Source organism: Erythrolamprus reginae, chromosome 1 (genome assembly GCF_031021105.1).
Source record: "Erythrolamprus reginae isolate rEryReg1 chromosome 1, rEryReg1.hap1, whole genome shotgun sequence".
NCBI lineage: Eukaryota > Metazoa > Chordata > Lepidosauria > Squamata > Dipsadidae > Erythrolamprus > Erythrolamprus reginae.
In genome coordinates this window covers 56,559,967-56,583,972 of record NC_091950.1, presented here as the reverse complement: position 1 = coordinate 56,583,972, position 24,006 = coordinate 56,559,967, and the positions used below count along the sequence as shown (strand labels likewise).

The following is a 24,006-nucleotide window of genomic DNA, read 5'->3' as shown; positions in this document are numbered from 1 at the left end:
TTGAAATCTGAAATTTTAGTTTCTTGGCATGGTCAGGTCACTTTCTAGTCACTATAGAGTCTATTAATAGTGAGGGAAGTTTAGAATGGAATTCCCTAGGACCTTATGGGTCCTATGGCCTTTCACAATGATCTGATAGCAATTTTGCTTTTACAACTGTTCAAGCTATGGAATGCAGATACAAACATTTTAGATGGCTTTCATGATTTCTCTCTCAGAAAAGGTGCCATGACTCTTAACATGCTTCTTAAATTTGCTGTTTACTTACAGTGGAGAAAGTAGCAGTGTTGTGTAGATTTCTGGATATTCACTCAGTGACCAAAAACCATCTACTGAAATATTCCTTGGCACATGCCTTTTGTAGTTTTCTGACTGCTGTGGAGGATGTGAATCCAGCTGTGGCCACCAGAGCAGGGCTTCTGCTAGACACCATAAAAAAGCCAGCCTTGCAGGTATGTTAAACACTGAAGAAACAAACATGGCCCCAGATAAGTTGCAGGCGTAACATTTCTTGGTAGATTTAAACTTTATGACAATATTGGTGGCTTCTTTGATAACTCAAAAGTAAATGCTTTTATTCTTCTTTTTAGGGACTATGCCTTTGTCTTGATTTCCAGTTTGATACTGTTGTGAAAGACAGACCCATTATTCTTAGCAAGCTTTTGCTACTACATTTTCTCAAGCAAGATATTCCAGTGTTGAGCTGGGAATTCTTTGTGAATCGGTTTGAGACACTCTCTCTTGAGGCACAACTGCACTTGGACTGCAACAAGGAATTCCCCTTCCCAACAAGTAAGAAGCATGATTTATTTTTTACAATTAGGGTTCTAAACTAAAACGTCTCTTCTTTGTTGAAAAATAAGTGCACATCTATAGTGAAGAACCTTTATATTTAAATTTTATATCCTGTTTCCACCAAAATAAGACATTCCCTGATAATAAGCCCAATTGGGCTTTTGAGTGAATGGCAATAAGGTCGAGCGCTTATTTCAGGATTTAAAAAAAATGTAAGACAGGGTCTTATTTTTGGAGAAATACAGTATTCCCTTTGTAAAAAAAATAATTCCCTTTGTAAAAAATAAGTAATATTTAGTCAGTTATTTCAGTTACCGGTGTGGTATTGATGAGCATGGTACCACATCTTAGGCTGGTAATGAAACACAAATAAAGTACCTTTACTGCTTGAAAGAATTTATATGAAATAAAAAATAGTTCAGAAGTAATGATCTTGGCCTGATAAAGTATAGTTTATTAAACCAGGAACGAGAATTTTCCTGTAAGCTCCTTCATGATCCTTCTGTTTTTTGAGGCCAAATTTAGTGGTACTGTTGTATTACTTAAATCATGGTTTCCTATCACATCCAAGGCAAAAAGCTGGGTCACATGGAATCTGTGGTTTGAATAAATAAGAGAACTTTGTAAAAATTGGATATAAAAGTTTATGGAAGAAAGATGCAGTTACATGCCTTATTTCTGGGTCAATATTTATCAGTCGTATATCATTTCTTTTTGATGAAGCAACTCTATCAGCCTAAAAAAACATGTGCTAATATTGGATGAGGAATATTCTGTGCTACCTATACATTATCTCTCTGTAAAAGGGAAATTGAAAGCATATACCACACTGTTTGAAAGTCCTGCATTACAAATAAATTCACATTTTTGAACCCAAGCATGAAACCTGCAGAGTGTGCTATAAAGGTGTGGGTTTACAAGTTAGTCTATGAAATGAAATTTGGTTTTATTCTGTTTGAAAAGCAATCACAGCAGTCCGGACCAACGTTGCCAACTTAAGTGACACAGCAATGTGGAAGATCAAGAGAGCTCGGTTTGCTCGGAATCGGCAGAAGAGCGTGCGCTCTTTGAGGGACAGTGTGAAAGGTCCAGCAGAATCTAAGAGGGCACTTTCTCTTCCAGAAACCTTAACAACCAAAATTCGTTGAGTATTTTATTTTATTCTCTTCTCCTTTTTAATTATATTGCACAATTGCCACTAGGTGGAGATGAAAACTAGGATATGGCCAGATTTTTTTAAACTGACAGAACAGTAGGTTTAACTGATTGTTTTGTTCACAATTTACAGGATGCTACTGAAAGATCATAGTGATCTATGGAATAATAAAATACACTATCTATTTCTATTTCTGTTACTACCGGTTCTGTGGTGTGGCTTGGTGGGTGTGGCAGGGGAAGGATACTGTAAAAATTCCATTCCCTCCCCACTCCAAGAGAAGGTTACTTCAAAATCCACATTTCCTCATGATCAGCTGGGACTCGGGAGGCAGAAAATAGATGCCTCCTGAGATCGGCTCTCTGAACTATTCAAAATTTCCACTACTGTTTCTCAAGAACTGGACAGAACCTGCTGAAACCTATCTCTGAGTAGTACTGATTTGCTATCTATCTATCTATCTATCTATCTATCTATCTATCTATCTATCTATCTATCTATCTATCTATCTATCTATCTATCTATCTATCTTTCTATCTATCTATCTATCTATCTATCTATCTATCTATCTATCTATCTATCTATCTATCTATCTATCTATCTATCTTTCTATCTATCTATCTATCTATCTATCTATCTATCTATCTATCTATCTATCTATCTATCTATCTATCTATCTATTTATCTATCTATCTGTTCTGTCGGGCTCTCTGGTAGAATCCTCCCAAAAATTCACAGGTACAAATTTCAGACACACACACGTTTGAAAATTCAAAACAATGTTGTTTATAATGAAAATTCACTTAAACCAAGCCCTCTTTTGGTATAGCAAAGAGCACTTGTATCCAAACAAACTGGTAATTTGTACAAGTCCCTTATCAGTTCTGTGATACTTAGCTTGCAGCTGTGAGGCAATTCACAGTCCTTCTTCTTTCACAAAGTGAAACACACTTTGCCCTGGTTTAGTTTCCAAGCGGGGAAAAATCAGCACACAAAAGGTCAAAGTCAGTAAAGCAGTCACGAAACACAACGATCAGATAATCCTCCACAATGGCCAAATCCACAGGCTGCTATTTATAGCAGCCTCACTAATTACCAAGCCCCACCCAACCACAGGTGGCCTCATTTTCTTTGATAATAATCTCTCAGTTGTTGTTGCCTATGCATCGCTCTCCGCATGCGTGGCTGTATCATTAACTCTTGTTCTGAATACAAGGAGGAGCTAGATAATTGATCTCCTTCTGAGCTGTCTGCCCCACTTTCCTCCTCCCTGTCACTAATGTCTTCTTGGTCAGAGGAGCCTTCATCAGCAGATGCCACCGGGGGCAAAACAGGCCTGCAGCATGTGGATGTCTCCCCCACATCCACAGTCCTTGGGAGAGGAGCTGGGCCAGAGCTAACCACAACACTATCTAATTAACTATTCTAAAAACCCCAGATCATTAAAAAATCATTCATTCACATTCAAACAACAAGCATACATCACACTCGTCGGCCAGAAGCAGGGTCTAGTAACCCCAAGCCTGGTTACATAGATGGGTTTTCAAGTTCTTACGAAAGGCGAAGAGGGGGGGGACAGTATGAATCTCTTGGGGGAGCTGATTCCAGAGGGCCAGAGCCCCCACAGAGAAGGCTATTTCCCTAGACCCCGCCAAGAGACATTGTCTAGTTCAGTGTTTCCCAACCTTTTTTGAGCCGCAGCACATTATTCATATTTTCAAAATCCCGGGGAACACTGAAAGGGGGGGGCGGGGCGGGGGGGAGGGCTAAAGAAAAGTTTGGACAAAAAACCCCTCTCTCTTCCTCCCTTTTGCTCTATTTCTCCCTCTTTCTCTTTTCCTTCCTTCCCTTCTTTCTCTCTCTCCATCCCTCTTTCTTTCTTCCTCTCTTTTTTGCTCTCTTTCTCTCTCCCTCCTTCCCTTCCTCTATGTCTTTCTCTCTCCTTTGCTCTCTCTCTCTCTCTGTCTCTCTTGCTATCTCTTTCTTGCTTTTCTCTCTCTCTTGCTCTCTCTCTCTCTTTCACTGTCTTGCTATATGTCTCTTTCTTTCTCTTTGCCTCTCTTGCTATCTCTCTTTCTTTCTCTTTCTCTCTTTCTCTCTTTCTCTCTCTCTTTTTCTCTTGCTATGTCTCTCTTTCTTTTTCTCTCTCTCTGCCTCTCTTGCTATGTCTCTCTTTCTCTGCCTCTCTTTCTTGCTCTGTCTCTCTCTCTCTGCCTCTCTTGCTATGTCTCTCTTTCTCTCTCTCTTTCTCTCTGTCTCTTTCTCTGCCTCTCTTTCTTGCTCTGTCTCTTTCTCTGCCTCTCTTGCTATGTCTCTCTTTCTCTCTCTCTCTGCCTCTCTTATATGTCTCTCTTTCTTTCTCTCTCTCTCTCTCAGCTGACTGCAAGCGGGAGCCCTGACGGCGGCAGCTGGACGTGCTGCTGGACACCGTATATGCCAGGCCCGCAGCGCCAGCATGTACGACGTCTAGCAGCACGTCCAACCGCCACCGTCAGGGCTCCCACTTGCAGTCAGCTGAGAGAGAGAGAGAGAGCGCTCCCTCTCGCCGCCGCCATCTCCCCACGACTGCCTGCGGCCACTGCGGCCGCCCCCGCCCCCCGCTCCCATCGCCAGTGCCCTCCCGCCGGGCCACAAAGGAAACTTGCCGTCGACGCAGGAGAAGCTCCAGCTGGGCGGGGCGCTGCCGGTACTTCCGTCTTGGGGCTCCCGCTCGCAGCTGTCAACCGGCTCCTGCTCAATGCCGCGGTTTTTGGCGCTCTCCTGCTGGGTCCCAAAGAAGGAAGGCGGGGAAAAGGCGTGAAGAATAGAGCTCTCCTTCTTCCTGCCTTCCTTCTTTGGCGCCCAGCAGGAGAGCGCCGAAAACCGCGGCATCGAGCAGGAGGCGGGGGACAACTGCGAGCGGGAGCCCCAGGACAGAAGTACCGGCAGCGCCCCGCCCAGCTGCAGCTTGGCGGCACACCAGGCCATGTCTCGCGGCACACCAGTGTGCCGCGGCACACCGGTTGGGAAATGCTGGTCTAGTTGATGGGACCTGGAGAAGGCCAACTCTGTGGGACCTGACCAGGCGCTGGGACTCATGTGGCAGGAAGCAGTCCTACAAATAATCTGGTCCGATGCCACGTAAGGCTTTGTGTCTCAACTTTCTGCACATGGTATGTATGAATAAAGCAATGGCTTCTGAAGATACCACAACTCTATACAAGCTAATGATAGCTTTCCATTTTTTTAAAGCAGCAAGACTGATCAGACACGAACAATCTGCTCCAGCCCTTGGCGGAACACCAGAAAAAACACAAGGTAAAAGTCGCCTTTATATATTCTACAATTACATAAAGAAAAAAGAATGATTCCTAATTTTGAATATTCTATTGCTAGTCAAATATATGAATCAGAAGGACTTTGGAAATCCCATGATATTTTAATCTGCACATCTTTTGAACTATATTTTCCCAATAAGTTTTCATTATCGGCTCGTGATAATTTTGACAAATGTTCCAAGGAATCATTTGGATGTCTTTGTTATGTCATTGTTTATAATTATGATTGTGATATTGTTATAATTGTTATAATTTTGTCCTCTGGCCACCAAAAAAAATAAAGATATCTAGTGATTGCTGCCATTTTTAAACTTCTTTTAAAAGAGACATTTAGTCTTTCTTCCCAATGATAATTTCTATATTACATTTTTTAAAAAAAATTCTATTAGCAGGGCAGCCTTCTCCAGAGAATGATAATACCATAAAAGACCTTCTCCCAGAGGATGCTGGGATTGATCATCAAACTGTCCATCAACTCATTACCGTGCTGATGAAATTTATGGCCAAGGACGAGAGTAGTGCAGAGTCAGATATCAGCAGTGCTAAAGCTTTCAATACAGTCAAGAGACATCTATACGTTTTGCTGGGCTATGATCAACAGGAAGGATGCTTCATGATTGCACCTCAGAAGATGCGAATCTCAACCTGCTTTAATGCCTTTATTGCAGGAATTGCACAAGTGAGTTATATTTTTTCATTTGGTACAAACTGACAAATTATCCAGCATGGTCTGGCTGAAACCCCTATTGCAATTCCCGAAGATGAAATTTATAGCCATAATCAGAAGAATTCAATGGAACATGAGGCATTTATTTCTATGAAAAGGAAAAAAAGGCACTGTTCTGTGCATTGTTTCTGAAAAGTCCTAATCTCTCATTTATGTACATAGTGCTTATATACAGATGTACATAAACACATTTCTGTACAAACGTTTAGGTACAAATGGTCAACTTATATTTTAATTGATGTCTAAATGAACAGAAATTGATGCAATTTCTATAAATGAAAAAAATACTTTCTTCAAATTTGAATGGAACAAATGTGAGCAGTTGTTTAAAGATTAAAAATAAAAAAACAAACAAACCCGAAGATTAAAAAGAGTCTCTTGGGATTAGGAAATGAGCCTTCTCAGTCATGGTCATTCTTTCCTGAAACAGAATTCATCCAGAGATGACAGTAGCTTCTAATATATGAGGTTGGTCTGTCCTTTCTTTTTTTTTTAGAATGGCATTTAAATTTGTTTATTCCATCTGTCTGTCTGTCTAGCTATCTATTAAGTAGATATGTGATAAAGAAGACCCTGCTGCTATGGATTTAATAACTATAAAATGTTCCTTAGGTATAGTTTTTGTCTTGCTGCTGTTATATTTCAATGTTTGTTTTATTTTATAAGACACTTAGAGACTTGTTTTGATTAAGTTGGTAGATGTAAATGAGTGAGAAAGAAAGAAACTACACTAAAGATTTAACTACACTAAGTAGTCCAAGTAGCAATGAATAACTGAAAATGGCAAAAGCAAGTGAAGCTCATATTAGTCTTTGGATTTAGCCTGTAATCTAGATGTTACCTATTTCCATTGATGCCCTAAGAATCCAGGTTTCTCATAGCATATGAGCAAAGACCGGAAAGTGAAATATCAAAGCTTGTTAGGAGAAGAAATTGGCATCCCCTGGGCAACAATGATGTCATTGTTCCTTTCAACCTGGAAGCACCTTGGTAGATACTTCCAATGTGAATGCGGTAGTAGTAGTAGTAGTAGTAGTAGTAGTAGTAGTAGTAGTAGTAGTAGCAGTAGTAATAGGAGAATAAATATTTATGTTTCCTTGACCATGGTGTAATAGACTGGACCCAACCGCATTTTCATTTGTAATAGATTAATACTTCATTCATTTTTAATTTTGTTCATTTTTAGATTTATTTCTAATACTTTAAACATTCTTTTAATGTCAGCTATTGTAGGGATTAATCCGTTAAGCTGTGAGTATGGCCAAATTGCAATAATAGTTGGTTGTTTGCCTCACAATTCTTGCAAAGGATGTCTACAAAATGTGGATCAGACCAGGACAGGAAGACACACCCAAGATACAGTTCTTTAGTGCTCAGTTTAATTCTGAAATTATTATGTACAATGGTACATGGCATGGATTTGCATAGTCGCCACTGATTGGCTAATCTAGTGGCGTGGAAGCCTAAAGGAAAGCCTTTAAAAGTGGCTTTTTTGTAGCCGGCCAACAGACTGTATTCTTTCTAGCTAAGGAGAAATAAAGGTGCTGAACAGCTCCTACGTCTCATCTCTTAATTCCCGCACAAATCTAACACTGGCAATGAAGGTGGTTGAAGACTGACAACAGGACAAAGGCATCTCGTGCCATCCATGACCATCTTAGAAGCAAGCATCGACCTGCTCTGGCCAAACTTGAGGATGGCTGCTCAAACCTCTTCTGCTCCAGCAATCTTCAACCTGAAGACCGAACATGTTTCTGGAAGCCAACAACTTCCAGGATCTGCCGGACAACAGGGAGGAGGCTCTTTTCCTAACCTGCTGTGGGCCAAAAATTAATAAAATGGCTCAAACCCTAGTGGCACACTCTGGCATCGAGTCCATCTCTTGGACAATGCTCCAGATGATCCTAAAGGAACACTATATTTCTGCAGTAACCCCGATGGTCAGCAGAAATGAGTTTTACCACTGCTGCTAATGCTATGACTTCCCAAACCCTGGGAAATAGCTACCAAATGCAAATGCTTTAACCAGGATGAGATGATGAAAGATTGAATCATTCCAGGAATAAGAGATCTAAATCTATAAAAGAAGTTGCTGATAAGAAGAGGGGCAATGTTCAAGGATGTTGTAGAGGACACTAGAGCCACCAAATCATCAAACAACTCAAGCACAGACATCCAAAAGTCTGGCACAATTCACCACACATAAAGGGAGCCTGACTGGATGATCAAGGTTCCTGCTGGCCCATCACATCACCCCATGTGCGGCCAAGAATCAAAGCCCTGCCAAAATGCTATTGGGCCATAAACTAAGGTCGCAACTAGACCAATTGAACCCAAACTATCACACAGAGAAACCCTTGGACTCTAGACAAAGCCCTACATGGCATCGGGCCAGATTACTTGCGGGACCACATCCTGTCACATGAGTCCCAGCGACCGGTTATATCCCACAGAATCGGCCTTCTCCAGGTCCCATAAACTAGACCAGTGATTTTCAACCTTTTTTTGAGCCGTGGCACATTTTTTACATTTACGAAACCCTGGGGCACATTGAGCAAGGGGGGGTGGGGGCGGCTAAAAAAAGTTTGGACAAAAAAATCCTCTCTCTCTCTCTTCCTCCCCTTCACTCTATTTCTTTCTCCCTCCCTCTTTCTCTCCCTTCCTTCCTCTTTCTTTCTCTCTCTCTCTCCATCCCTCTTTCTTTCTCTTCCTTCCTTCCTCTCTTTTTTGCTCTCTTTCTCCCTCCCTCCCTCCCTCTATGTCTTTCTCTCTCTCTCCTTTCCTCCCTCTCTTTCTCTCTCTCTCTCTTTTTCTTTCTCTTGTTTTCTCTCTCTCTCTCTTGTTCTCTTTCTAGCTCTCTCGCGCTCTTTCTCTCTTGCTTTCTTTCTCTCTCTCTCTCTTGCTTTCTTTCTCTCTTGCTATCTCTCTCTCTTGCTTTCTTTCTCTCTTTTTTTCTGTCTCTTGCTTTTTTTCTCTCTGAGCTTCGCGGCACACCTGACCATGTCTCGCGGCACACTAGTGTGCCCCGGCACACTGGTTGAAAAACACTGAACTAGACAATGTCACTTGGCAGGGCCTCGGGGAAAAGCCTTCTCTGTGGGGGCTCCAGCCTCTGGAATCAGCTCTCCCCAGAGATTCATACTGCCCCCACTCTCCTTGCCTTCCGCAAGAGTTTGAAGACTCTTTTATGCCGCCAGGCTTGGGGCTGTTAGACTCCAGCCCCCTGGTTGACAAATGTTTGTTGTTTGAGTGGGAATGACTGACTTTTAATGTAACTGGGGATTTTAGATTAGATTAGTTAGTTGAAATTAATTGGATTTGGGACACTTGTATTGTATTGTTTTCCTTTTATATGTTGTAAGCCACTCCAAGTCCTTGGAGAGGGGCGGCATATAAATCCAATAAATAAATAACCTGGTCATTGGAAACAGGCGACCTCATCTTTGCATATAATTACACTGGAGATACCAAATGGGTGAAGGCAAATGTAAGTGGACAGCATATACTGTAGATCAGCTCAGAAGGAGGCTGGGGGATTTGTGACTAAACCAACCGGATGAATTCCAGCCTCTTGAAAACGGCCTCCAAAACTACCGAGCATGAAACTCCACAAGACAAACCAGCCCTGACTACCAGACACCAAGAATCCCTATGCTCAACACTGGAGGAGACGAGTGGACACCTCTTGGCAGGGATGGGCTGCTGGCCGGATGGGGGGAACACAGTGGGGTAGCAAAAATGGAGCTCAACCCCAGAGCACCCAATTTGCACTGAAAGATGTTGAAAGAAAATGCAGGACGTCCTGCATAAGCCACACCCACAGTGTGGTAGTAAAAATTTGGGCAGCCCTTCACTGCCTATTGGGTTTAGTCAGAATCCTGCAAAGTCATCCCAGATCCAAGGAAAACGACCCAAGAGCGGCTGCTGCCATGTCTGGTAGCAGGTTACAGCTAATTCCAAAGATGGAGCCAAGAGCAACGGACGGCATGTCCACCACCAATGAGTTCCCAAAGACTAATGAATTGCACAAGCCCAGAAAAACTGTATGGCACATTGCTTACCTGTGTAACCATGTAACTTGTATACAGAGACAATTAGAATATCCACAAACTAAGAGGGGAGGGGTGTGGCATGGATTTGCATCATTGCTGCTGATTGGCTAGTCTAGTAGCAGGAGAAATAAACTGCTGTCAGTGGCCAGCTGGCTACAGGAAAGCCTTTAAAAGCAGCTTCTCTGTAGCCTGCCGGAAGACTGTATTCTTTCTAGCTAAGAAGAAATAAAGGTATTGAACTGTTGCTACGAATCACGTCCTCATTCCCGCACAAATTTAACAGAAACCTTTTAATTCAGAGAACATAAATGAAACATTTCTCACAGATACTCTTTTTTCATTGTTGCTATTGTGACAGCATTCTGGAAAGGAATTTTCTAGTAGTAAGAACTGATGCACTATATAATAGTAAATTTTTTGTTTTGGATGCTAGTGTAGCAGATGGTGTTGTATCTCTTTCCTTGAAAGTGACTATCACTGTGACTGAAAAGCGTTTGGCAAAGTGATATTGTGTTAAGCTCTAGCAGGAATAAATTAATTATTAGGCTGAAGATGAATCCTTGCAACCCACTAGAGGTTGCTGCACTATAGTCTGTAGCTAATGTGGTCGCATCAGATGACGGTGTGGGTTCTAGGACTATTAATTCAGCAATATATGAAGTGCCTTATGTTCCCCTTCTCAGCTTAGGCTAAGGCAAAGGGATTGATCATTTGGCTGAGAGATTCCCAATATCAGGATTTAGCTTGAAATAAGTACTGTACATGCAGTATGTGGATACCTAAAGGGTTCTTGATGTGTATGGAAGTGCTGACCACACAAGAATTACATGTTTATGTATTTACCAGAATAAATCTTCTTCAGAATGAAGGACTGAATGTCAATCAAGAGAGGGCATAGCTGGAATACATATTTATGTTTAGGAATTTGATGCTATCCTATTTGTTTCCCATTATTCTTTTTCATACATTTCATGAGTATTGAATAATTAAGTGAAAAGCTTATAGAATTTATACATGATATGCTTGTATGTATGAATCGTTCTTTAAATTGGGGTTTTTTAGATTATTTTTAATATTAGATTTGTTTACATTGTCTTTTTATATTGTTGTTAGCTGCCCCGAGTCTTTGGAGAGGGGTGGCATACAAATCAATCAATCAATCAATCAATCAATCAACAAATAAACAAATAAACAAACAAACAAACAAATAAAAACTTGAATTCCAGGGCTATAATTGATCAGCTGTTTGGCTTTACAGCTATTGTTTTATTTTTCCACACTATTGGGGGTTGGGGAATCTTTTCACTATTATTCATTTTTAGATCAAATTTTGTTAGGACATTTATCCTGTAAAGTGGCAGGCATAGTGATGGCAATTAAAAAGATTCTGAATAGTATGATATGATCTACAGTATTATAGTATGGTATAGCATGATACATACATGTTTGTACATTTGTGTGGATACATGAGGACCCAGATTGTTGGAGGCAATATGCGGACTCTGTGAACCACTTAGAGAGGGCTGTAAAAAAGCACTATGAAGTGGTATATAAGTCTAAATGCTATTGCTATTGATATATTGCAGGTATAAGGTTTTAGTTTGTGCCAAGATATCTGCTAAGCACAGTGAGCATTGCTTCATATTTTGTCATGCAATAAGAAGGGGAAATTTTGCTTACAAGGAACTTCAAATCAAGAGCATTATCCTTCTATAGAGATGACTTTTCACTATGATGCTATAGAAATAACTAATAGAAAGGTCATCTTGTATTAATTCCCAGTTGATCCTAAGAATGCAAACTTTAATTTCACATTTAAATTCACATTCAGGGGCATGAATGACAATTAATTCCTCTCCGCCAGATGCATACATCTTTACTGTACTGAATGTGCTGTTTAATACAATCAAGTGATTATAGGTTTGTCTTAATGAGCCACTTATATTTAACCTGGTAGGTTTATTTCTGCAACCACTGCTAAGATTTTATGCGAAATTTATTGGCGCAAATCTTCAAAGAGTATTTTTTCCTTTTTAAAGAGTGTTCTAAATTCTAATCTAATGTTAATTTTAGGTGATGGATTACAACATTAACCTAGGAAAGCATCTTCTTCCTTTGGTGGCTCAGGTGTTGAAGTACTGCGCGTGCCCTCAGCTCAGACATTATTTCCAACAGCCCCCTCGTTGTTCCCTCTGGTCCCTTAAGCCTCACATTCGGCAGATGTGGTTGAAGGCCCTGCTTGTCATCCTATACAAGGTAAGCCCTTCCCTTATTCCTTTCAGTTACTCCAAATCTGTGTCTTATCAGAACCCCAGGACAATTGTTTTAATGAAGTTAATACATATTGGAGTGAGTTACCTTTTCTTCATCTTGATCACTCTTTGTTTTGCCTTTAGGAGGCGTGGCCTTTGATTAAGGAAAACACTGAAAGACAGAACTATTTTTTTTTTGTCTCTTAAAAAAAGAAACCCTGGAGATTTTAAAACACAAAATGGATTCATTAAACTTGTAGAGGTGTTCAATGCCCATTGTATTCTTTTAGTGATTTCCAAATGTTGAAAATTGGCTTTCTGGGTTTTTTAAAAAAATCACTTCAAACTTATAGATGGGAAGCTTCTGGCTAAAATGGCAAAGTCGACTGTTTTGATTAAAGAAAAGAATATAAATACCGGTACTTTTGTTTCCACATGGGGACCATTTCTGAACTTTGTGGTTGAAATGGAAAAGAAGGAAACTTTGATTTTGGGTTTTACCAATTAGACTGATGGATCCTTATAGAAATAGCTAGTTTATGTTATTATGAAAAAGCAAAAAGTTGTGATTTGATGGTAATGCTTAATTTTACTGCAATAGAGAAAGTTGTAAGTCAATGATTTATTTATTTATTATTGTGATTTATAAGCCACTCAACTACTTCTGGACTCTTCCTCCCCCCCCCATCCCTCCTCATTCTTCTTCCCCCTCTTCCTCCCCATTGTTTTCCTATTTTCTTTTGTATTTTGTATCTTATTTTATCTTATAACTCAATAAAAAGGTTAACAAGAAGAATTTGACTCTACCAGCTTCACCAGAGACTGTAGACAGGAAGCTTCTGGGGTTATCTGTGAATGCAGGATTGTTTATCCTTGATATATATAAGTCAGATGCTACTTTTAAAAGCAAAAATTAACTTAAAACTTATTTTACAATTCCTTCCTATCAGTAAAGTACAAACATGATTTAATTCTTAGCACTGCTAATCATAATTGTTCCTCCTTTGGCTTACGATGTGCTAAAAGAATAAAAGAGCTGAAATAATAAAATTATTGCTTTGTAGATTTTTTTCAGAATAAATTAAAATATTATAATTGAAAATAATCACAATGTTTAAAAATATTTCCTTCCTTCCTTCTTCCCTCCATCCCTCCCTCTCCTTTTCAGTATCCTTACAGAGATTGCGATATCAGTAAAATTGTGCTGAGTCTCATCCATATAACCATCAATACATTAAATGCCCAGTATCACAGCTGCAAGCCTCATGCCACAGCAGGCCCTTTGTATAGTGACAACAGCAATGTAAGCCGGTACAGTGAGAAAGAAAAAGGTATTACATCATATGATTCCACCAAATATCATTAAAGATTTTTTTTAAAATTTCATCTTCTTGTTTAGGTTCAGTTTTTTAAGAAAAAAAACACCTATACTACATATGCATTCCATAGAATATAACAAAGAAAAGAATGTAAAGTTTATTTTGTACATGCCACAGTGCGCAGTGAAAACTAGCATTCTCTATGTAATCATATAAATCAGTAACCCTGTTTTTTAAAAGTATTTCTGATCTGAACTAGCTAGCAGCCCAAAGGCATGAGAAAAACTCATTATTATTTATTTGTTTGTTTGTTTGTTTGTTTGTTTGTTTATTTATTTATTTGTTTGTTTGTTTGTTTATTTATTTATTAGATTTGTATGCCACCCCTCTCCGTAGACTCGGGGCGGCTCACAGCAACAATAGAAACAATATATTACAAATCCAATAATTAAAAAATCATTTAAAAAAACCTTATTAAAAAAAACAAAACATACACATAAACATACCATGCATAACTTGTATAGGCCTGGAGGGAAAGGAGTATGTCAATTCCCCCATGCCTGACGACAGAGGTGGGTTTTAAGGAACTTGCAAGGAGGGTGGGGGCAATTCTAATCTATGGGGGGAGCTGGTTCCAGAGGTTTGGGGCCGCCACAGAGAAGACTCTTCCCCTGGGTCCTGCTTTTTTTAGTCGACGGGACCCAGAGAAGGCCCACTCTGTGGGACCTAACCGGTTGCTGGGATTCGTGCGGCAGAAGACGGTCTCGGAGGTATTCTGGCCCGATGCCATGAAGGGCTTTATAGGTCATATAGGTCTTTCAACATGTGGACAGACTGAACCAGTTTTACCTGAGAACTGTGAGCATCCTATACCAAATTTAAATCCAAGAAACTCTAGCAAATTCCTAAACCCTTGGTATTCAGACAAATCAGCCATCAATATAAATATAAAGACAAACCACATTTACACTACCATTCAAAAGACACAATAAAAAGCTAGAAAGGAAACAAAAAGATCAGACTACGTTCTCTCCAGCAAAGGTCTTTGGCACTTGCCTGGATGCTTGTTTTATGGCTGTGATTTGGAGAAGGATGAGGAGGATTTTGTTTGTAGCTGAAGTCACACATTTTGAGCAAATATGCACAACAGTAGGATTACATTTAATAATACCTTAATTAACAGCATCACTGAATGCATTGCTTTAGATCTTCATCAGTCTTTTAAAAAGAATAGTTCTGGAATTATTATGGCATTTGAGTTGAGACAATTGTAGTCTTTTTGCAATCTGCAAGGCATTTTTTAAATTTCTCAGCTGGATTGTAAGGCTGATTTGATGGAGCTGAAATATTTGATGCTGCCTTATTATGATGAACATATCTTGTATTTTATTGAAAAGAGTTATTTGTTAGAAACAATCCTCTATTTGAAGGATTTCTTAATCCAAGCTTTTATATTTAAAGATGCACTGGGTTTATAGGTTTAGAATAGAGTAATAATAGAATTGGAAGGGACCTTGAGGTCTTGTAGACCAATCCCCTGCTTCAGCAGGAGACCCGGCCTATACCATTTTAGACAAATGGTTGTCCAGTCTCTTTTTGAAAGTCTCCGGTGACTTTTGTAAGTAGGTAGTAAATCGAGAATTTTGTTTATTTATTTATTTATTATTTATTTATTGCATTTGTATTGCGAAATTCAAAGAAATATGTAGTCCAAATAATTTTTGTGTTCAAATCTGCTTGCCAAACATACTTTCTCTCTTATTTCTTCCTCTGTCTAAAATAATTTCATCAGTTATCTTAACAATCACACACGATTTTTTTCTCAAATATATAGCCTCAGCTTACCCAAAGTACGCTTTGTATCTTTTTTTTGCTATGAAGGAAGATGTTGTGTTTTTTGTGTAATGTTGTTGTGATATGTCTGTGGAAATTCTCAGATATCCAGGTCATGGTTTCCCCAAAGCTTTTTCAAAAGGCAACTGGACTCCATTTTTTTCCTGAAAACATTTTGCTTCTCATCCAAGAAACTTCCTCAACTCTGACTTGAAGAAGCTTCTTGGATGAGAAATGAAATGCTTTCATTTCTGTAAAAAAATATGACTTCAGTAACAGAATTGTCGAAGCGTGGAACTCATTACCGGACTCCATAGTGTCATCCCCAAACCCCCAACACTTTACCCTTAGATTATCTACGGTTGACCTATCCAGATTCCTAAGAGGTCAGTAAGGGGCGAATACAAGTGCACTAGAGTGCCTTCCGTCCCCTGTCCTATTGCTCTCCTATATCTCCTATACCTTTCTTCTATTCCTATATCTCTTCTTCTATTCTTTCATTGATATGTTCTATTACTATATCTTCTTTTCTATTCTTTCATAGATATATTTTACTATGAGTATCTCCTCTATAACCTTCATCATGTATTTTACTATGTGTATATATATATATATATATACCCACTAAAACCCTCATTGTGTATTGGACAAAATAAACAAATAAATAAAATAAAAAACAAACCCCAGTTGCCTTTTGAAAAAGCACTTTAGGGTTGTTGTGGTATATCTTTAAACTGTCTGAAAATAATTGACCTTTTATTAGGATAAAGGTTGTGATACTGTTGCCTACCTTTTCTCTTTCAAGCAGAGGAAGACAGTGTCTTTGATGAATCAGACATTCATGAGACACCCACTGGAACAGGCAACAAGGAATCACAAACGTTCTTTGCAAGGTTGAAAAGAATTGGAGGCAGCAAAGTGGTGAAATATCAGCCGGTTGAGATGAATGCTCAAAGAAGTATGTATATCATTATGGGTATTGGGTGGGTGGGAGTGATGTCATGTTAGACACAAAGCTTCTGCCTGGAAATACTATGATTGCATGATATATCTTGGTTTACTGTGAATATATTTGACTAACGTAAGCAAGCATATCAAAATCTGTATTTTAAAATCATAGAGAGACTTTGTGGATAGACAATAGTCAGCTCCCTATTCAATGCAGAAATCTTAGATCCAACAAAGAAGAATATCATTCTCACAGAAGGACAATGCACCACCTTTATGGGAAATTGTTCCACTTGCTAGTTGCACTTTTAATAAAGCAGTTTCTTAAAATTTCAGTGGAAACCAATCTTTTGTAATATAAGCACATTAATATTAATTTTGTGTTTTGATCTTATAGCCAAATATTATTGTTAGTGTTCTTCAGACCTTCCTCATCCACCCTTGAAAATCAAAGCCAGCATATAAGTCTTAATTATGCTTCATGCTTGAATAAATTTGAACTTTTAACCTCAATTCAGTCATTTTCTCCCAGTTAGATATATTTAAATTGCACTCTTTATTCTAAAATAAAGATATTGTAAAATAAAATGCAGTAAAATTGCCATTTATAAAATACTAAGTAACAGCTTATTGTATTGTTGTCAGCCCTGTGAGATTGAATGTTATAATTTAGAATATCATTAAAATTATTTTTATTTTCTCCTGTTCAGTATCTAGTTTTCTAAACATAGTGAAATCTACACTAGATTTTCTGTGTTTACAATCTTCCTATAAATGTAAATATTATCAGAATTGATATCATGAGCTGACGCATGAATCAATAACTGTAAAAAAAGATGGCAAACTAAGCTTGATGTTATTAATATTAAAATTAGTGTATTAATGTTGCCATCTTGTTCCTATTAACTGATGCTTGCCCAGGAAAATCTCTTTAGGACTAGAAGTAGAACTATCTGCATCCATTCAATGTAGTCTTGAAGTTATAAACAGGAATTTCATCTAAAATGCCAATATAGCTTAACTATGGAAATGCAGAATGACATTGAATGGAATAGTACCAGCTTTTTCTATTCTAGGTGAAATAGAACTGGCTGAATATAGAGAAACTGGCATATTGCAAGACAATATTCTGCGCTGTATGAGAGAAGAAAGCATTCAGAAAAAGAAACTGCGTTCTCTAAAACAAAAATCTCTTGACATAGGAAATGCAGACTCCCTGTTGTTTACATTAGACGAGCACCGTCGGAAATCATGCATAGACCACTGTGACTTAGAAAAGCCACCTGCCGCTTCCACTTACACCACACTGAGGGAGAATGATTATGGACAACCACAGCAAAATTATTCTACCAAAACAGAAGAGCAAGATACAGGAGAGAAGGAAAATATTCCAGCTGTCCCAGGAAGAAGTCAAACAAGGCGACGACCTATCATACCAGAAGTCAGGTTAAACTGCATGGAACCATATGAATTGACCATAGATTCCCCAGCTAAAACTTCTCCTCCAAAGGAGGACTTAGATCTCATAGATCTGTCGTCTGATTCAACATCAGGGCCCGAAAAACAGTCTGTTGTTTCCAATTCAGACAGCGACTCCTTAGTTTTTGAGTCACTCCCTCCTCTGAGAATAGTGGAAAGTGATGAGGAAGAAACTGATCTCACAAGTCAGTTGTGCGACATAGACTCTAGGATGACATTTGCCTCCTCGCCATCAAGTCCTACTAGTGTTTCTATCCTCAGTCTTAGCATAACGCCGCTGGTGCAGTTCAGCATTGAAGATTGTTCCAAAGTTGTAACCCCATGTGAAGTGAGTCATTTTGTATCGTTTGCACAAGACAAAACTCCCCCAACTAGCCCTGAAAGTCAAAAGGGTGTTGATGAACTAGCTAAGCCAGAAGATGTTCAAGGGATATCCCCTGGCAGCCCCCTGACACTAAAGCAAAAACGGGATATGCTGCAAAAATCATTTGCTCTTTCGGAGATGTCCATTGATGACAATTCTGAATTATGCATAGAAGATATTAAGCCTGTTGAACCCCTTCCGAGTTCAGCTGGGAAAACGGTCTTTATTAAGCTCCCTGAGGACTCTGATAGCCAAGCTGAAAGTCAAAAGCCCGATGCCAGCGCAGAATCTGATACAGAACAAAGCACAGAACCAAAGCAAGAGGAAGAAGCTGAAGAGTCAGAATTTAAAATCCAAATAGTTCCCAGACAGAGGAAGCAGAGGAAGATTGCTGTGAGTGCCATCCAGAGAGAATACTTGGATATTTCCTTCAACATCTTGGATAAGCTGGGAGAACAGAAAGAGACAGGTGAGCAATACCGGTTGCCTAAACATTTTGAAACGATCTGATTGTGACACTAGGTTGCTTTTTTTTTCCCCAAGGAAGAAGAGCACAGCAAAATTGAGTGACTGTAAAATAGAAATTTATAATATAAAGAAATAGAAAACATTGAATCTGAGTAAAGTTCACAATAAGGTCCCTTCTTATTGAAAGTCGGCATTTCTTCCTTATATATTTCATAGCTAAACTATCTAAGCTAAACAAAATCCTTTAGGAGAGAAGGGAAAGTTGAAAGATCAGTAAGACAACATTTATTTCTAGTGAGCTCTCATTTGTTATCAGTTTAATCGTTTCCTCAACAATAAAGGTTTTGTGAAAGGCGTGGAAAGGAGTTGATTCATGGTAAGTTATTCAAATTTTCCATTTGCCACTTTTCCATTTTTCAAATGGTTATTTATTTCTTCATATATATTCTGCAGTTCTTCCAGAAGAATATTGGACTAAGTATATAATAGCAATAATCAGCATTAACCAAAGTAGACGACAACTGTTATTCCAGGCTTAAGATGTGTTGTTACTGTTTTTGTTGTTGTCATTGTCATCATCATCGTCATCATCATCATCACCCCCCAGCCTGATTTCCTAAAATGCTCCAATCGTATCTTTGAATCGTGCTCTTGTGTTTTCAGTTTTGTGAGTTAAATCATTGACAGTAAGGCTGCAGCCAAATATATTTAGGATTGTAGCTGTAGTACTTTATCCGCATCCAATTGTCCCAGCAAAATTGGCTCTGTCTATCGTATGAACAAAGTCACTTTATCCCCATATCTCTTAAATAACAATTGTTTCTGAAGATACTTCATTAGTGAATTTGGGGTATCTATACGGTCCAATATCCACACCGACAATGTGGATATTATAGCTACTTTTTGGCTCCATTTTTACAAGATCTCCTTTAACAGATATTGAGATGTATGTTTTTTTATCTTTTTATTTATTTATTTGTTTGTTGTTTTGTCAAGTGAAGATATGATAATATTAAGATACATGATACTAGTAAAAGTCAAAAAATTTGAAAAAAGAGTATTAGAAATAATAACATTCAAATACATGCAACTAGTAAAAAGAAAGAACATTAAGGACGGGACGGAAGGCACGCTGGTGCACTTATGCACGCCCCTTACAGACCTCTTAGGAATTGGGAGAGGTCAATAGTGAATAGTCTAAAGTTAAAGTTTTGGGGGTTAGGTGATGATACTACAGAGTCTGATAGTGAGTTCCATGCATCAACTACTCGGTTACTGAAGTCGTACTTCCTGCAGTCAAGTTTGGAGCAGTTTACTTAAGTTTGTATCTGTTGTCTGCCCGTGTTTTGTTGTGATTGAAGCTGAAATAGTCGTTGACAGGAAGGACACTGAAACATATGGTTTTATGGACTATGCTTAGATCGTGTTTAAGGCAACATAGTTCTAAGCTTTCTAAACCAAGGATGGAAGTCTACTTTTGAATGGTATTCTGTTACGAGTGGAGGAGAGAAGAGCTCTTCTGGTGAAGTATCTCTGGACATTTTCTAGAGTGTTTATGTCTGAAATAGGGTGAGCTGTATTCAAATATTGGTCTGGTGAAAGTTTTGTATGCTCTGGTTAGTCGTGTGAGATTGCCGGAGCAGACGCTACGTAGGATTAGGTTGACAACTCTTGAAGCCTTTTTGGCGATGTTGTTGCAGAAACAACAGAAGTTCCCTTCTGTTTTGAAACTTTAGTTCTTTCTGGCATCAGGTTTCTAAAATCATAAAGCAGCTTGCTTATAATAGTCAAGCTAGCCAAAACAAATATCTTCCCAATGAGAAGCTATTCATTTTTCACAGTTAATTGTAAAATCTTATAATCAAAGGCAGTACATCAAATCTATCTGGGCTCTTAATCCATTTAAATTTTTTCTTGGATACAGTTTATTTAGCTTTTTACTGTTTGTTTAATTTTTTAAAGTTCTAAAGCTTTAAGATGGTTAATAAGCAGGGGTAAAATCCAGTAGGTTCTGGAGAACCGGTAGTGGCTAGCTCCAGAGTGGGGTGGGAATGTAGATTTTGCAAAATCCTTTCCCCAGGAGTGGGGAGGGAATGGAGATTTTGCAGTATCCTTTCCCTGCCACGCCCACCAAGCCATGCCCATCAAGCCACACCAAGCCACGCCTACAAAACCAGTAGTAAACATTTTTGGATTTCATCACTGTTCATAAGCAATTTCTGAGAATAATTAGAAAGGGGTTTTTGTTAACCTTGTGTCCTTTAAAAGATTCCACTATGGTTGTGAGCAAGATGGCTAAACTCTTGGTCTTCCAGTGCTCAAAACTGCTAACAACTGTTGTCCTGAAGTCTCTTTATAGGAACAGCTGTCCGGAGCATATATGAGTGATCTCCCCTCCTCTCTTTATATGGAAACTCACTGTTTCCTTGGGTTTTGCTGCAGTTCTCAGCTCCACTTTCATGAAGACATTTGAGTTCCCATACCTCCCTTGGAAGTCCCCCCTAGCAGCATTTTCTAACATGCTGCCTTCTAGATATGCAATATAACAAAATATAACAGAGCATTCAAATTATGATGATGCCAACATACCCATTATGATGGCGAATCGTGTATATTAAATATGAGTGTTGTAGAGAGCCCAAGTGTTATTTGCATTCCTCCATTGCTCTTTTCTTATAATCTATGTTGGAAAAAAGTGAGATGGCATTTTTCAATTTCACAATTGTCTTTATAGGGATGCCTGAAAATTAACATTTACATAGGAGAAAGCTGTGCATCGAAAAAGCTTCTGCAGCATATGAATGTGTAAATTTAATTTCAGTGCGATACAAAGGAAAATAAATGGTTTTCTCATTCACGAAGTATTTCATTCCTGTTTTAAATGCCAAGGTGATCAAAAGGAATATCAGGAAGAAAAAAAATGGAACAATTGAAAGTAAAAGAGAGTTCATGAATAATTGTTTTCTGATTTCAAAAGCCTCCAAAAAGTTTCTCAGTTCCAAGCAATATTTCTTTTTGCAGATGTACCAACTAAAGTACTTTCAACCTTAGAAATGCCAAGGGAGTCATCTTCTGCTCCTACACTTGAAGCAGGTGTACCAGAGATAAGTAGCCACTCTTCCATGTCAAGTAAGCTCTCCCCTGACTTTGAGGAAAGAAACCAATGTTTACTGCATTTGTGCTTCTTAGTAGGTTTTGCCATCTGGTGCATTAGTTCTCTCCACTCGTAAATGTTTATGTGTGTATTGTGTTAATTAGAAACATAGAAGATTGATGGCAGAAAAAGAACTCAAGGTCCATCTAGTCTGCCCTTATACTATTTCCTGTTTTTTATCTTAGGATGGATATATGTTTATCCAGGGGTGGGCTACTGCCTGGATGGGAGGGAACACAGTGGGGTAGTGAAAATGGAACTCCATCGCAGCGCATCCAATTTGCACTGAAAGATTATTATTATTATTTATTAGATTTGTATGCCGCCTCTCTCCGAAGACGTTGAAAGAAAATGCAGGGCATCCTGTGTAAGCCACGCCCACAGTGTGGTAGTAAAAAGTTTGGTAGCCCTTCACTGTGTTTATCCAAGGCATGTTTAAATTCAGTTCCTGTGGATTAACTTGGCACTCCATAATAAGTTTTATATTTACAGAAGATTAAAGGGTTGAGAAGTCATTTTGTATTATCATTCATGAACATAGAATAAAAGAGTTGGAAGGAACCTCAGAGGTCTTCTAGTTCAAGCTCCTTTTGAGCAGGAGACCCTATACCAGTGATGGCGAACCTTTTTTGCTTAGGTGCCAAAAGGGTGCGTGCATGTTAAATAGCACATGCACTTATGCCCACACCCATAATGCAATGCCCTCCCCCATGCATGCACGTACAACCCTCCCTAGGCTGCCCGCTGTGCTTGAGCGCAGGCCTCACTGAAGCCGCCAGACTTCCATTAGGCCTATTGGGCCATTTGTCACTTTCCCCAGGCTTCAGGAACTGCAAATTCGGAAACAAACTTCCAGTTGGGCCATTTTTCACAATCCACAGGCTTCAGAGTTTGATGTTTATGTGCTTCATGTTTGATGTGTATGTGCTGTATGGTTTTTAATTGTTGATGTTTTTTTATATATTTTATTATTAGATTTGTTCCATTGTTATACTGTTTTTATTACTGTTGTGAGCCACCCCGAGTCTTTGGAGCGGCATACAAATCTAATACAGTAGTACCTCTAGATACGAACTGCTCCACATGCGAGTATTCCAAGATACAAGCCACAAGGGGAGAGAAATTTCTGTTCCAGACCCCAGCTCAAATTCGGGATACGAGCTGAGCGTCCACTAGGTGATGCAAGAATCCTTGCTTTTGGTTATCTCGGAGGGGAAAAACAAAGTCTAAAGCCATTTGTTCCAGATACGAGTTGTTCGACATACAAGCTCCCTTCTGGAACGAATTAAACTCGTATCTAGAGGTACTACTGTAAATTGAATTGAATTGAATTGAATTGAATTGAATTCAGAGGCTTTCCTGAAGCCTGGGGAGGGTGAAAAATGGCCTCCCCGGCTCTCTAGAAGGCTGAAAATCAGCTGGCCAGTGCACATATGCGTACCGGAGCTGACAAGGTAAAGCCTCACATGCCCTCAGCTATGGCTCCATGTGCCATCTGTGGCACCTATACCATAGGTTCATCATCATGGCCCTATATTATTTTAGAGAAATGGTTGTTCAATCTCTTTATGAAAGACTCCAGTGATGGCGCACCCACAACTTCTGAAGTCTATTCTCCTCTACGTTTTTATCAGAACACAATATTTAGATAAATGGACTTTTCGTAAGTAAGAATGTTCACATTCTCCACTGCATCTGGAAGGAGAGTCCAACATGGGTAGTTTACCAATCCTATTGGTAGAGACTGAGTTAAATATTTACATATTAATTGAGTACCGCCCCCTTGTATCCCCCATGAGCTCAGTTTTAAAAACTCAGTCCAAGTGTAGAGACTGCTGAGTTTTTGCTCTTAGATTAGAAGTGACCTTTTAATCATTTAAAATTGTTTAAAATTGTTTTAAAATTGTTGAAACTTGCCTGTTTAATGTTCTCTCCTTTTTTTGTCTTTCAGATGGAGCTGAAGATTTGGATGGGGTCTCTGCCCTCCGCGGGCAACACCCCCAACGAAGCTCCTTAGGGGTCCTTTTTTCCCTCCGTGGGAATTGCCCCAGAGAGGAGCACCTCAGCCTGGGGTCCCTGGCCTCCGTGGCCACACTAAGGCTGCGAGCCAAAGGTGGGGGGGTCCGCCCCCCCCCACTGGGA

The 24,006-nt window shown here is 39.2% G+C and overlaps 1 protein-coding gene across 15 annotated transcripts in view; it reads left to right on the top strand.

Moving 5' to 3' along the window:
* UNC79 (unc-79 homolog, NALCN channel complex subunit) overlaps positions 1–24,006 on the top strand; it is a 163,360-nt gene that overhangs the window by 70,869 nt on the left and 68,485 nt on the right. For 6 of the 15 annotated variants that reach the window (XM_070753573.1, XM_070753538.1, XM_070753547.1 and 3 more), the window contains exons 24-33: positions 271–452; positions 591–792; positions 1,759–1,938; positions 5,183–5,248; positions 5,658–5,947; positions 12,121–12,303; positions 13,468–13,630; positions 16,257–16,409; positions 17,476–18,711; positions 21,732–21,839. In XM_070753573.1, coding sequence (XP_070609674.1) covers positions 271–452; positions 591–792; positions 1,759–1,938; positions 5,183–5,248; positions 5,658–5,947; positions 12,121–12,303; positions 13,468–13,630; positions 16,257–16,409; positions 17,476–18,711; positions 21,732–21,839 — 2,763 coding nt within the window. The remainder of the gene's footprint in view (positions 1–270; positions 453–590; positions 793–1,758; positions 1,939–5,182; positions 5,249–5,657; positions 5,948–12,120; positions 12,304–13,467; positions 13,631–16,256; positions 16,410–17,475; positions 18,712–21,731; positions 21,840–24,006) is intronic. The other 9 variants (XM_070753503.1, XM_070753454.1, XM_070753512.1 and 6 more) reach the window with 7 other exon arrangements.